Here is a 13,178-nt window from a genome sequence, read left to right on the forward strand (position 1 = left end):
TCTCACATATAAAAGACTGAAATAGCGTCCCAGTGAAATAATCTCAAAGGAGCCCAGGAAAAGCCATAGATTTAATAGCAAAGGTATGGAGCAAACAGATGGGATGTGGGTCGGAGATGGTCCAACCCCTCTTCCATCTGATGTTCGGGCGACTCTAACTCCAGGAGGCACCGAAGGGGCAGCAGGTGGGATCGGCAGGACTCTGCTCACCTGGTCTTCAGGGGTCTCCGGCTACGTGCAACCCCCTCAAGCTTTTTGGTTTAATTCTGGTTTTTATAGTGACTGGTTGGTTGGGAATTTTAAAACCCATCATTGGCCAGAGTCCTGCATGCTGCAATGGTCCATCATCTTTGGCAGAGCCCCTCCAGGGTCACAAGGCAAAGAGGCAGCAGGAGGGTCCACACAGGAGGCTTCTTGGCTGCTACAGAGGAGGCCATCTTCCCCGACCTGTGCGGAGCAGGGAGGCAGCCAGAGCTTATGCCTGAGGTCAGGATGAGAGGAGTCCCCACCTAACGGGAATCAGATCTGTCTTGGAGCTGCCACACTGCCTAAGTTTCCCAAATTTCCATCTCTGATCTAATATTACCTCTTTGAAGCAAGAAGGATCCCCATCCCTGTCCAACTTGGGTATTTACCTTCAAAGTTCTCCTGGGAGGTGTCTCTCCCAGCTTTGCCCCCCCCCCCCCATGGTAGCATGTATGGGATGTACGCTCATACATCCTGGATAGTGGACGGGGTTCTAGATGGATGATGGGCCTTGCTTACATGTGTCCCCCTGTTGGTCCCTCTTAGTATCCAAGAGTCTGGACCCCTCATCCTTGACCTCAAGTCTTCCTCCACAAGCAGGGCAAGGACCCCCTGCAGGCCAGCCTTGCTCTGTCCTTCGTCCTGCCTTGAGCATGATGAATCATGTGGATTTCACAGGTGGTTTTCTGGAGAGAGGGGCAAAAGCATTGCTTTGCCCTTCCTCAAAATGTCTTTTAAGACACTGTACTCTTTTCGCACTCCCTGTGGGGATGCTATCCCGTCTCTCCACATTGCAGGCTTCCTCCCATGTTCCTTGGTCTCTGAAAAGTCCTACATCCTCTACTCCCCACTCAACAGAACAACTGGTCTTCAACAGTCACCAGCAGGACAGAGCTCATCATCAAGCATGAGCCAAGTGCTTTCCTCATTCAGAGGATTGACTGAACAAAATGTCTACAGGGGCCAGGTTCCAAGGAATAGGGTCCTGGAGAAGGAAAAGAACTTGGACTGGAGCTGGAAAGGAGCTGGTGGAGGGTGTTTCTGGGAGGCAGGACCCAGGGAGGGAATGCATCCCTGGTCTCTGATGGGGTGAAACTGAGACAGTGTGTTTGCCCGCTGATGAAAGAGCTAATTGGCTGTCTTTGGACGCTTCTTTGAGTGGGCGTTTCAGGTTGATGGCCCAGCCTCTCAGCCATGTTGGGAATGTGAGAAAGCAGGAATCCCAGCTTCCCCCTCCTTCCCAGCATTTCCCTAGCACTTGGGGAGGGCAGGGCTGGATCCATGGAACAGGTGCCCGCCTGTGTCCAGCTGTAGGCAGAATAACACCACCCCTCAGAGATGTCCTAACCCCCAGATCTGTGAATGTGTTAAGTTACATAGCCTAGCAAGGGGGAATTTCATGATGCAGATGGAGTTGATTGCCAACCAGCTGACCTTGAGATGGGGAGATTATCCTGGGTTACCGGGTGGGCCTTACGTCATCACCAGCATGTTTATAAGTATAAGGACAGGGGAGAGCCAGTGTCCCAGTAAGGTGGTGTGAGGAGGACTTGACCACCACTGCTGGCTATGAGGATGGGAGGGACCCCAAGCCAGGGGGTGATGGGTCTCTAGATGCTGGAAAAGACAAGGAAGGGCTACACCCTTAGAGCCTCCAGAAGGAACCAGCCCTGCCAACACCTTGACTTTAGCCCAGGGAGACTCATTACAGACCTCGGATCTCCAGAACCATAAGGTCATAAAACTATTTGTCTTAAGCCACCAGGTTGGTGGTGATTTGTTCTAGAAGCCACAGGAAAAGAATACAGAGCATTTCCCTCTGGCATACTCGAGGCTGGAACCAACTACCTCACTTTGAGGTTCTTGTGGGTTGGGAGGCAGATCAGAAGGAGACCAGAGCCTTCTCTCCTACAGCCCAGCTGAAGCACTTTGTTAGTTTCCTCATGGAGTGTGGGGAGTTCTTTAAGTGCTCAGAGGTATAAAGGATGGGGGTCAGTGCAGACCTTGCTGATTCTCCCCTCCCAGGAAACATTGGTGGGCCAAGGGGGGGGGTTCCCTGGTAGATTGTCCCGAGGGGAGCGGTCACAGGGCAGCCGTGGAAAGCCCCATCCTTTAATGCCCTGCTCACCTGCTGATGGGGTTTATCAGAGTCACGGGCTGGCTGCTGTTGGTGCCCTGGGTAAACGGAGGTGAGGAGTCCCAACTGGCTGGTGTGGTGCTTGGCACAGGCTTGGGAGAATCTGTTGGATCCGGTTCTAAACACACAGAGCAGAGCAAGGTTGTGAGAGAACGCAGGTGGCTCCCATGGCCTTCTCCACTCCCCACCCCCAGGGTGGAGAAGCTTCCATCTTAGGGACATGGCTCAGGCACATTGGTCTGCTCTTACATCTTTTTGGTTTCTCACCTGAAACCTGCAATTACGTCATTTGCAGGGAAACACCAGTTCACCACCGTGGGAGGTGTGTGGGGGTGGGGAGCTCTGCAGCAATTACATTCAGCTCAATCTCTGTGTCCTGTTTGGCATTGCTGAGCATGTCAGAGCCACATTCCCACCCCTGGAGCTTTCAATCAGCTCTTCTCTGAGTCTCAGCTTTGCCCGAAGCACTGTGACCCATGAGCTAACTGGCCCAGGGTCCCCCATCTCCTGCAGCTGTCCAGGGACTGGAGCCCCCGTTGTCCCCTCAGTCCTGCCCACCTCTCTGGGCCTTTCTTCCTGCACCAGGCCTGCCAGCAAAGGCTTGTCTGTTTGGAGGATCCAGACTCCCCGTCTCTGGCCCCAGCTCCTCCTGCACTCCCGTACACATCCACCCACCTTTGTGGTCTTTTTCAGTTAATCTCTGGAACATTCTACATCAGCGTAGCTGTCCACTGCCCACATGCACACACCAGATTTGCATATGCTAAGTGTGAGGAGACTAATGAGTAGCAGATGTATTTCCCATTTAGTCTGTGTGTCTGTATGTTGGGGACAAGACTGAGGGGTCCAGAAGTGGGGCTGTGTGGAGGGGGGCTCCAGCTGGACACCCTTTCGAGGCTTTTCTCCAGGGAGGCCCTAGTGCCTCTGAGGCAGCTGTGGGGGAGCCCAGAGTCCCCTCCAAGGCTCAGAGGCAGCCAGAGAGGGGGCCTCTGCACTCTGCTGGAGTCTGCCTTTCCTTCTCCCAGAAATGGGTTCAGAGTCTCTTGCTCCTTTGTGCTTCTGTTGCCAGAGGAGGGAGAGGGAGAAGGAGTGGGCAGGGAGAGGGTCTCTTGTCCTGCAGCTGAGACCATCAGGATCACAGCTTTCTAGCACCCACTTCTCCCTGCGCACCTGACAAGGCCCCACTCAGTCTGGGGCTGCAAGGTGTGCTGTGACTAGGGAAAGAGGAGCTGCCTTCCCTGGACAAATCTGGCTTAGCCGAGTCTCTGCTTCTCTGCTGCCTCTGGGGAGAGCAGGTGAAGACATGCAGAGATGTGGGGCTCGCTCTTTCTTCCAGTCTTTCCCAGAATCTTGGTGCCCCCCCATACTTGCTTGCACATGCACACAGTTGCACAAACACACACACACGTGTATTCTTGGGCATGTTAAGAGACTCTCCTCCATCCATAGAGAAGACAGAGGGACAGTCCTGGAATATTTGTTGGGGAGTACCAGGGCCCAGATCAGAGTGGGGTAATGCATACCTGGGTCAATAATCACAGGAAATTTGAACCCCAGGTCTGAACCGATTCTCTCAATCCCACACCAGTAGGTGCCTGCATCGTCGTACCGGAGATCCTCCAAAGTCATGGTGAATGTGTGTCGGCTGGGATTGTCCTGGATGGAGGCTCTGCCCTTCTTCACCAGTTGCTCTGACCCGGTGGTTTTTACAAGGATCTTGCAGGACATCCAGTTTTCTCCACGGCACCACCACTTGTTGTAGGATTCCCATCCTGGGCCATACACACAGTGTGTGGTCAGTGTGCCCGTTGCTGTGCCTCTCACCACCCCGTCCTGGCATTTGGAGAAGTAGCCTAGAAGACAGATACCCGACATTTGTCTCATCTTCTTTTGAGCCCTGGGCTCGTCCGGATGCTTCTGGGGCATCTGGCGCTGCCCTGAAGATGGGCCAGGAGCCTCTGCTCTCTGTCTAATCACCATATCCCAACTTGTTCCTTTATCCCCTGCAGTATAACTTTTCCTGTCCCCTCTCTCAGATGTCCCCTTTGGCCAATGCAGGGGCCTCTGCTCAACTGATACCTACTGACCATCGACCCCTCTTACGTCTTCTGCCAACACCTCTCCCCAGCAGTGCAGCGCCCACACAGCAGCCCGAGGTGTACTTCCGAATCCCAGAGATGCTGAGACAGAGGGTCCCTCCCCACGCGCCCGCTGACACTCTAACCCCTAAACAACTAAAAACCCTCACCTCACCCTTTGAATGGACACATGGCATTGGACTAAGCAGACACACTCACACATTCACACACACAACCACCACGCGCGCACACATGATTGCTTGTTATTTTACCTCACACCTTGCTCTTCTGAGTCTCCATAGTTTTGCACAAGCGGTTCCCTCTGCCTGAAATATTCTCTCTTCTCTGCTTGAAGGCAATCAACCCCTTATATTCATCCTTCAAGGCTTGGCTCAAACATTGTCTCTTTTATGGGGTCTACAATTCTGCAGCCAACTGGGTGGCTCCTGGTGCCATCAGAGCATTTGCCCCTGTCTCCGTTGTTGCGCTTACGACACTGGATGGTGGTCCGGTCTTTGGCTCATCCAGAGCAAGACTCGGGCAGCCTGATGTGTGGGACTGAGCAAGTCTTCAGAGAGCCTGTCACCCTGGTTTTGCTGCCTGTCCTCCTCCCTGTATCTGAGCTCTTCAGTAGAGAAGATCCAGGCTCTAGGAATAACTCAAGGTCAGTTGCGCAGGCTTTTAAATGATCCAGATACCTGAACCCCATTTTGAGTGGGTGGATTTCAACTGGAAACTGAGTCCCTGTGCTCCTTCAAAGCTGGTCAGGAATTCATGCATTTACGTGTATGTGCGCATATGTTTGCGTGTATGCGCCCTCTATCATCTACCACGTATCTATCCATCACCTGTCTGTCTCTATCTGAAAAGGCTGACGAGCACTGTCCTAGAAAACAGATGCTGTTTAAGTTGTTTACTTTATTATTTCTCCCAACACCAACTTAGTACCTGTCAGATAACAAAATTAAAAAAAAAATTTTTTTTAAAAGATTGAGTGTCCAGATGAGTGAAAGGCCCTGCTTGCCATTTACCCTGGGATGGACCCTGACTGTGTCCTGCCCCAGCCATGCAGGTGCTCCCCCCTGAAGCTCCAGTTCCACTCACCTTGGATGATGAGAAGGAACAGAACTGGGAGTGGCCACATGTCCTGCCTGCCTGGGTTGTCTCCCTGGAGCTCAGCTGATGTCCACGGGCCTCCGGGAACTGGAACTGAGCTCAGAGGCCACTTGCCTTTATTCTCTCTAAATTAATCCTTTTTAGTTTCTGTCATCTATTTCCCTTAATTTTTTTTCTTCAGTTACTTCCTAATTTCCTTATTAGGAGAAAGGCAGTGCCAGTCTTTGGACAGTATTGTTGACGTGATGAGGTGTACCCTCTCCTTGGTCTGGCCCCTTGCTCAGCAGCCCCTGGAGTCTGTCCATGGTGACCTTCTCAGGAGAGCCCCTGCCCCAGTGTCTAGCACCACCTCCAGTCTGTGCACACCTACTTCCTGCCACCCCTAGCCTAGCCCAGGTCTGGACTTCTATTGGCTCCTGGTGTCTTTGTAGAGCTGTCTACTATGTTAGCTACTCCAAGGTGCTCAAAATGTAATTTCTTGTCATCCTTATTCTTAAAGTCAGTTTAGGGTCCAGCACATCCCTCTCCACCTGACCCTACAGACTAACCTTCCTAAGACAAAGCCCATGGGGGTCTCCTTCCTGGCACCCGCCACCCTCAAAACGCCTTGCTGGGAAGGGGTTCTTGGAGATGTAGCAGCCAAAGGCTTACCAGCAGAAGTAAGAGAAGGTATAGTGGGCCAGGTGCAGGGAGGGAAGGGGATTAAGAGTTCCTGTCCCCTTCAAGGTCCTTCTAGCTGGACTAAGAATCAACTTGAAATGAGACAAATTAATAGGAGAAAAACAAGTTAATAGCATATGTATGGGGAATGCACAGAAATATGATTGTCAGGCACAATGAGTTTGAATGTCATCCTGAATTAAGAGAAGAGGGTCGGGGTTTGGGACTTCAAAAGGAAGGAAATAAATTCACAGGAAGACGAAAACAAGTAAATCTTTGGTAGGCAAATGTTTCGTTTCCTCTGCCAGATAGATGAGCTGCTCAGATTAAATTTAAATTTAAACCTCTCTGAAGTTTCACACATTAAAAGTTGCGCCGGTAGGATGTTTTTTCTCATCGAACCAGTGTATTAGTCCTGACAACAGGTCGGTTTAGGCAGACTCATTTCAGAAGACAGTGATGCCGCTGGATTCACAACAGCAGGCCTATGGAGTAAGTCATCAGGTGTTAAGTAAGAGGCGTTTCTATGGAAACAAAAAGAATACCATGAATAATAATGGGAGGAAATGTTAAGCCAGGTTCTGAGTTCTAAAGGCAGGCAGTAGAGAGCAGACTTCTATACTTCTAATGTGTCCTGTCACGAGACTATACAGATTTATTGAACTGAGGCAAATAAAAAGATTGCCATGAAAATTAAAGAATACTCACTGACAGTTCCAGAAATTTGGAGGGTTCAGCTGAAGAGCAAAGGAAAATGTTTCCATTTGTTCACAAAGGTATATCTTATCAAATTGCTCTAAGTCAGTTTAGGAGACCAAGTTTCCTTACATCTGCAAAAACAAAGCATTAAAAAAGTAACAAAGTTTCAAACAAAAAGTCATAAAGAGTATAATTATTCTCAAGTTGTTCAGAGTTGTGTTATTAATTCTTATTCTGCTTGAATCCAGTTTTTGTACTACTTCTGGATATTTTCACTTAGTTCAGATTTACGGTCCTAAGGTTATCAGAAACTTGTTCTCAGAGTTTCTTCCATGAATCTCATGGAAAAGGAAGCACATCTGCACATTTATCGAGACATCTGAGTGTAAGTGTAACTGTCTGTAAATGAGGAAAGACTTAGAAATGGCCAAGGTTGGAGATCTGCTTAGAGTTCTTCCAGTGCAGCCAACAAGGAAACCTGGTTATTTCTGTGACACACAACATTTATTTCTTTATTTCTTATTTTTTTCAGTGTTCCAAGATTCATTGTTTATGCACCACACCCAGTGCTCCATGCAATACGTGCCCTCCTTAATACCCACCACCTAACCCCCAACTCTCCTCAATTTTGAGATAATATCACACCAAGACATCAGATTTCTAAGAGTTTCATATAACTTTTAGGACAAGTATTTTAATACTTTATCTACATAAATTTATATCACTTCTTCGGCAACGCTTCCCATAGAGGGTAAGGTACCAAATAAGACTCATTAGTCTAATGTCACAAAATCTCTGAAATGTTCCACGGGCTCTTTGGAACACCCAGACTGTGGTCAAAAGACTTTATTTTACTCAGCATAGTCTCTTCCAGTCCCGTCCATGTTGCTACAAAAGTTGGGTATTCATCCTTTCTGATGGAGGCATCATACTCTATCGTGTATATGGACCACATCTTCCTTATCCATTCGTCCATTGAAGGGCATCTTGGTTCTTTCGAGGGAGTTGAGGGAAATTGGAAGGGGAGGTGAACCATGAGAGACTATGGACTCTGAAAAACAATCTGAGGGGTTTGAAGGGGCGGGGGGTGGGAGGTTGGGGGAGCCAGGTGGTGGGTATTAGAGAGGGCACGGATTGCATGGAGCACTGGGTGTAGTGCAAAAACAATGAATACTGTTACGCTGAAAAGAAATAAAAAAAAAAGACTTTATTTAGAATTTGATTTTGGGAAGTATGTCACAAAATATCAAAATTGTTTGAATGTTTGAATAGGATCACAAATCATTATGGAACAATGTTTAATCATCCTTTTAACTGAAGTGACAGTACAAGATACTCAAGGCAAACACAGAAAGTTACATCGTTGTGAGCAAAATGTAACTCCCTTCATACTAAGACTCAGTTTTCTTAAGTAATCAAAGATGTGATAAACAGAGGAAATTATTTTGTCAACTAGAATCATGGTTTTTAGGCAGATACTTAAGTGACAAAGACAAAGTTTAAAAAAAAAGATTTTATTTATTTATTTGACAGAGAGAGACACACCGAGAGAGGAAGCACAAGCAGGGGGAGTGGAGAGGGAGAAGCAGGACCCCGAAGTGGGATCGATCCCAGGACCCTGGGATCATGACATGAGCCAAAGGTAGACGCTTAACAACTGAGCCACCCAGGAGCCCCAAGAAAAAGTTTTGCTACAATTTCTTAGGGAGAGCAGACCAATAGTTCAAGAAAACTGTACTTTTAACAAAGACAAAATAAAAACTTTGCACCATTATACTTTGATGTAAAACTCATTTACTTATTTAAACGTATCATAATCTTAACCAGTATTGGCCACAAATTTTTTTCCAAAGATCCTTCCTTTGTAAACCTTCTAGAACTTTTTTTTACATTTAGATTTTGTCCTAAATGCTTCCTCTTGAAATAACTGGCCTCACGTAAGGACAACTTATTTTCTTTCCCCCAACATTATGTCTTTTTCTTCTTCATGCTTTTCTTACCAACAACACATATTTTACTTACTTCATGTACAGAGTTGTTATTTCTAGTAGTCTTAATTATGTTTCTCAGAATTCCCATGCTTCAAACTTTAATGTCCTGGGATGCCTGGGTGGCTCAGTTGGTTAAGCAGCTGCCTTCGGCTCAGGTCATGATCCCAGCGTCCTGGGATCGAGTCCCACATCGGGCTTCTTGCTCGTCAGGGAGCCTGCTTCTCCCTCTGCCTCTGCCTGCCATTCTGTCTGCCTGTTCTCGCTCTCTCTCCCTCTCTCTCTGACAAATAAATGAATAAAATCTAAAAAAAAAAACCAAAACCTTGACCACAATTAAAAAAAACAAAAAAACTTTAATGTCCTATGAAAACCAAGTTGTAAGCAACTGTGAGCTCTGTCACAACAGAATTCTTTAGATGGGCAAATTGATGAATATATTTTATAATTTAGAAATGTGCTGCTTTCATAATACAGTCTTTCAATAAAGCTTGAAATCTGCTTATTAATAGACCCAAATTTACTTTTAGTCTCTCTATAATAAGACAAAAGTAGATAAACTTCTGTTCATTATTTTATCTTATTTACATCTGTTTAATTTACTTGTTTTTAACAATTAGGCTCACACTGCCCCTAAAACTTCACAAGGCATTTGGTTAAAATCAACAACTATTCTAAGGTTTGTTTTTCTCTTGGTCAGTTTGCAATAGAGATTCCATGATCTTATTTGACTTTAGTAGACAGAAGCAGAATAAAAGTTTTATATTGAATGGTGATAACTCTAAGACATATTCATTTTAAGTAAACCAACAAACTTAAATTAGCTTTACTGAGTATTTTCCCAGACTGTGTGAACCTGAAAAACATTTGGGTGAGTTTTTACCTTTCTGAGTATAGAATGCCCAATGCTTAGGAGTGCTTGCCCTCAAATTAACTAAATAGACCTCTTTGAAAAAAAAAAATTTTTTTTTAAGGTTTATTTATTTATTTGACAGACAGATCACAAGTAGGCAGAGAGGCAGGCAGAGAGAGGGGGGAAGCAGGCTCTCCTCTGAGCAGAGAGCCCAATGCGGGGCTTGATGCCAGGACCCTGAGATCATGGCCTGAGCCAAAGGCAGAGGCTTAACCCACTGAGCCACCCAGGCACTCCTTGAAAATTATTTTTAACAATACCTCCCATTGGTAGAGAAAATATCTCACATTTACAACATACACGGAGACACACCACACACACACAGACAATACACAGACAAGATGCACATAAAATCTTAATTTTGTTTATACTTATATTTGTGAAGAGGGCATTATAGGCACAATTTTTAAATACTTTCCTTGATTATTTATTTATTTTCACTAAAAACTTTGTCCTAAGTTTACCTTAGTCTCTTTTCCCTCTTTTTTCCTTCTTTTCAGTCAATTCAGGAGATTGTGGGCTGTGTTTACATTTCAAAGATATAATGAGATTTATGATTTCATGGGACCAAGCATTGAAAAAAATTGTTTTTCTTGAGTTTCACGGTTATTGGTGTATAAAATTTCCATTAAGAAAATTCAGAACATTTTCCTCCAATATCCTGATTATTTATTTAGTTAATCACTACTAAGGATTTTATTTATGTCTTTGAGAGAGAGCAAGCAGGAGAGAGAGCAGGAGTAGGGTGAGGCAGAGGGAGAGGGAAAACCAGGGAGTCCCACACCGGGCTCCATCCCAGGATGCCAGGATCATGACCTCAGCGGAAGGCAGACACTTAACTGATGGGCCACCCAGGTACCCCTTCCCTGATATTTTATAATATTCAGAAACATTTTGAGAGTAATAGGCAAGGTTTGGAAGTTGAGAGATCTAGAAGTGAGCTTTAACTTGTTTCTAGAACTGTAGTCATCCTTTTGTAGAGATTTCTACAAGAAGGACAGTTGTTTCTCATTCCTCAAAGACCTGATCATAGCCCGCATATCAAGCCACTGCCCCATCTTGTTAACTAAATTGGCTTCTTTATATTAGGGAGAATTTACCTAAAATGGAAACCAAAAGATTTATGCCTTTGTGAAGTCTGTCTAAAGCATTTTAACAAAAGCCCTTTTTTCTGGATACACAATGTAAGTTTGGTTCTATTACAACTGAATATTGGCCTTCAACTGATCATCTGTGAGAGGATACAGAAGAAATTTTGGTCATTTTTTTTTTCTCTGTGAAGAGAAGGTTGTAAATCTAGTCAAATAATCTTTGTAATCCCTCTCTAAATTTGGTTGGACCTTCTCAAAGTGGAAGTAAAAAGGCTTTATAATTTAAAAGCCCTGCTGCTGTCCAGGGGACATGAATTTTTGGGGGCAGGGGTCGAGGATACACCTGTAAACATATTGTATAAGAATTCCTGAGGCTGGCAGGTCCCGAATACCAAGCCCTGGAAGGAAGGAGCAAAGTAAACCTTGTTGCCAGTTCACGATGCTCTTGTGAAATTCGCTTTCTGGCTTTCAGCATTGATAGGAGCAACCTGGATGCTTTGAACCTAGAGATCAGTCCAGAACGATCTCTGTAAATCTTGTAGGGAAGGGAGGTGAAGACAGGCACATGAGGCCAGAGTTTAAAAAGGGAAACACAACAAATGAATAAAGGAAAAAAAAAAAAAGACAGACAAACCAGAAACAGACTCTTACTTCAGTGAAGAAGTGAATGCTTCCCAGAGGGGAGGCGGGTGGGGGCCATGTGGGGGAGGGGAAGGGCGTGAAGAGTCCACTTCCTGTGATGAGACTGAGTGACATATAGAAGTAAAACAAAACAAAACAAAACAAAAAGCTACTATAATGTCAGTGAAAAAACTCAATGAAACTAAAAGAAACAAGGAAGAGAGGAAGGGGAATTTACACTGCTTGGGAATGTTTATTTTTGTTTTAAAGTTGAAATTCTTCTATCTTATTAAGGGAGTCCTTAAGGCTAGCAATGATACTAATAGGACAATTGAGAGCCCTTTAGAAAATATACAGTTTTTCAAGATGTAGTTTGGTAGTTTAAAGGATCCATCATCTGGCCATTGATGAAGAGGAATGCTTATTAGCAACAAACCAATAAGCCTTTTAGGGACTGAGCCCAGGAAACAAGAGGTGTCCAGAGAGGGCATACGGAATGCAGCCTCCATGATCCAGATGCTTCCTCCCCTTTACTCCTTTACTTACTCCCCTTACTCCTTCTTTACTAAAAAAGCAAAGCCCTTCAGTGCACAGGCAGTGAGGGTGTATAGTGGCAATGGTGTCTTCAGCCTCCCATGAAAATGTGAGATGTCTCCACTCACAGACCTCTCTCCTGTGACAACCCCTAGGTGCTTCTGGAATGAGACTTTCCAACACCAACAAGCAATGAGGGTCGAGACCACAAAGGTTCTCATGGTTCTGGAACCTCTCATGACAAACACCTTGAAAACTGGCACAACCTGACAGAGAGACAGAGACTTGGATGCCCAGAGTGTTGCACTGGCCTCCGAAGTGTACCCCAGTGAGTGCATCCTCTGAATGGTGGAGACCAAAGAGAATATCCTCACAGGTCATAAAGCCAATCTCTTAGTACGTAGAAGAAAACCAAAGGAAACATCTACCAGGTTTCTCTAAACCTCTGGTGTCTTGGAGCCAAAATAACACCAAGGAAGAATGTGCCATGGGGTTGGGGACTGTGGGTTGTATAGAATATACCTTATTGAATGGAGGTTTTATTTTTTGAATTTTATTACTTTTTTTCAGTGTTCCAAAATTCATTGTTTGTGCACCACTCCTAGTGCTCCATGCAATACATGCCCTCCCCAATACCCACAACAACACTCACCCCACTCCCCACCTCCCTCCTCCAAAACCCTCAGTTTATCTCTCAGAGACAGTCTCTCATGGTTTGTCTCCCCCTCTGATTTCCCCCAACTCACTTCTCCTCTCCATCTTCCAATGTCCTCCATGTTATTCCTTATACTCCACAAGTAAGTGAAACCATAAGAAAATTGTCTTTCTCTGCTTGACTTATTCACTCAGCATAATCTCTTCCAGTACTGTCCATGTTGATACAAAAGTTGGGTATTCATCCTTTCTGTTGGAGGCATAATACTCCATTGTATATATGGACCGTATCTTCTTTATCCATTCATCCATTGATGGGCATCTTGGTTCTCTCCACAATTTGGCAACTGTGGCCATTGCTGCTATGAACATTAGAGGTTTTCTTAAGGCTGGTGGGTGACTAGTGTCCGTCTATCCCATTCCATGACCATCTCATCCTAT

General features: G+C 45.6%; 1 protein-coding gene across 2 annotated transcripts; it reads right to left on the reverse strand.

The window, feature by feature from the left end:
* Positions 1–62: 62 nt before the first annotated feature.
* On the reverse strand, positions 63–5,890 carry LOC125086657 (CMRF35-like molecule 5). Of its 2 annotated transcripts, none has more exons than XM_047706005.1 (4): positions 5,566–5,890; positions 3,907–4,155; positions 2,375–2,501; positions 63–447 (listed from the first exon to the last, which is right to left on the reverse strand). In XM_047706005.1, the coding sequence occupies exons 1-4, from the start codon at positions 5,603–5,605 to the stop codon at positions 345–347; spliced, it is 519 nt and encodes a 172-aa protein (XP_047561961.1). In that variant the 5' UTR covers positions 5,606–5,890; the 3' UTR covers positions 63–344. The 2 variants fall into 2 exon arrangements, with proteins under 2 accessions (XP_047561961.1, XP_047561960.1); XM_047706004.1 differs by having other exon boundaries at positions 3,907–4,236.
* Between the last annotated feature and the right edge of the window lie 7,288 nt (positions 5,891–13,178).

Source organism: Lutra lutra, chromosome 16 (genome assembly GCF_902655055.1).
Source record: "Lutra lutra chromosome 16, mLutLut1.2, whole genome shotgun sequence".
In the NCBI taxonomy this organism is placed as follows: Eukaryota; Metazoa; Chordata; class Mammalia; order Carnivora; family Mustelidae; genus Lutra; species Lutra lutra.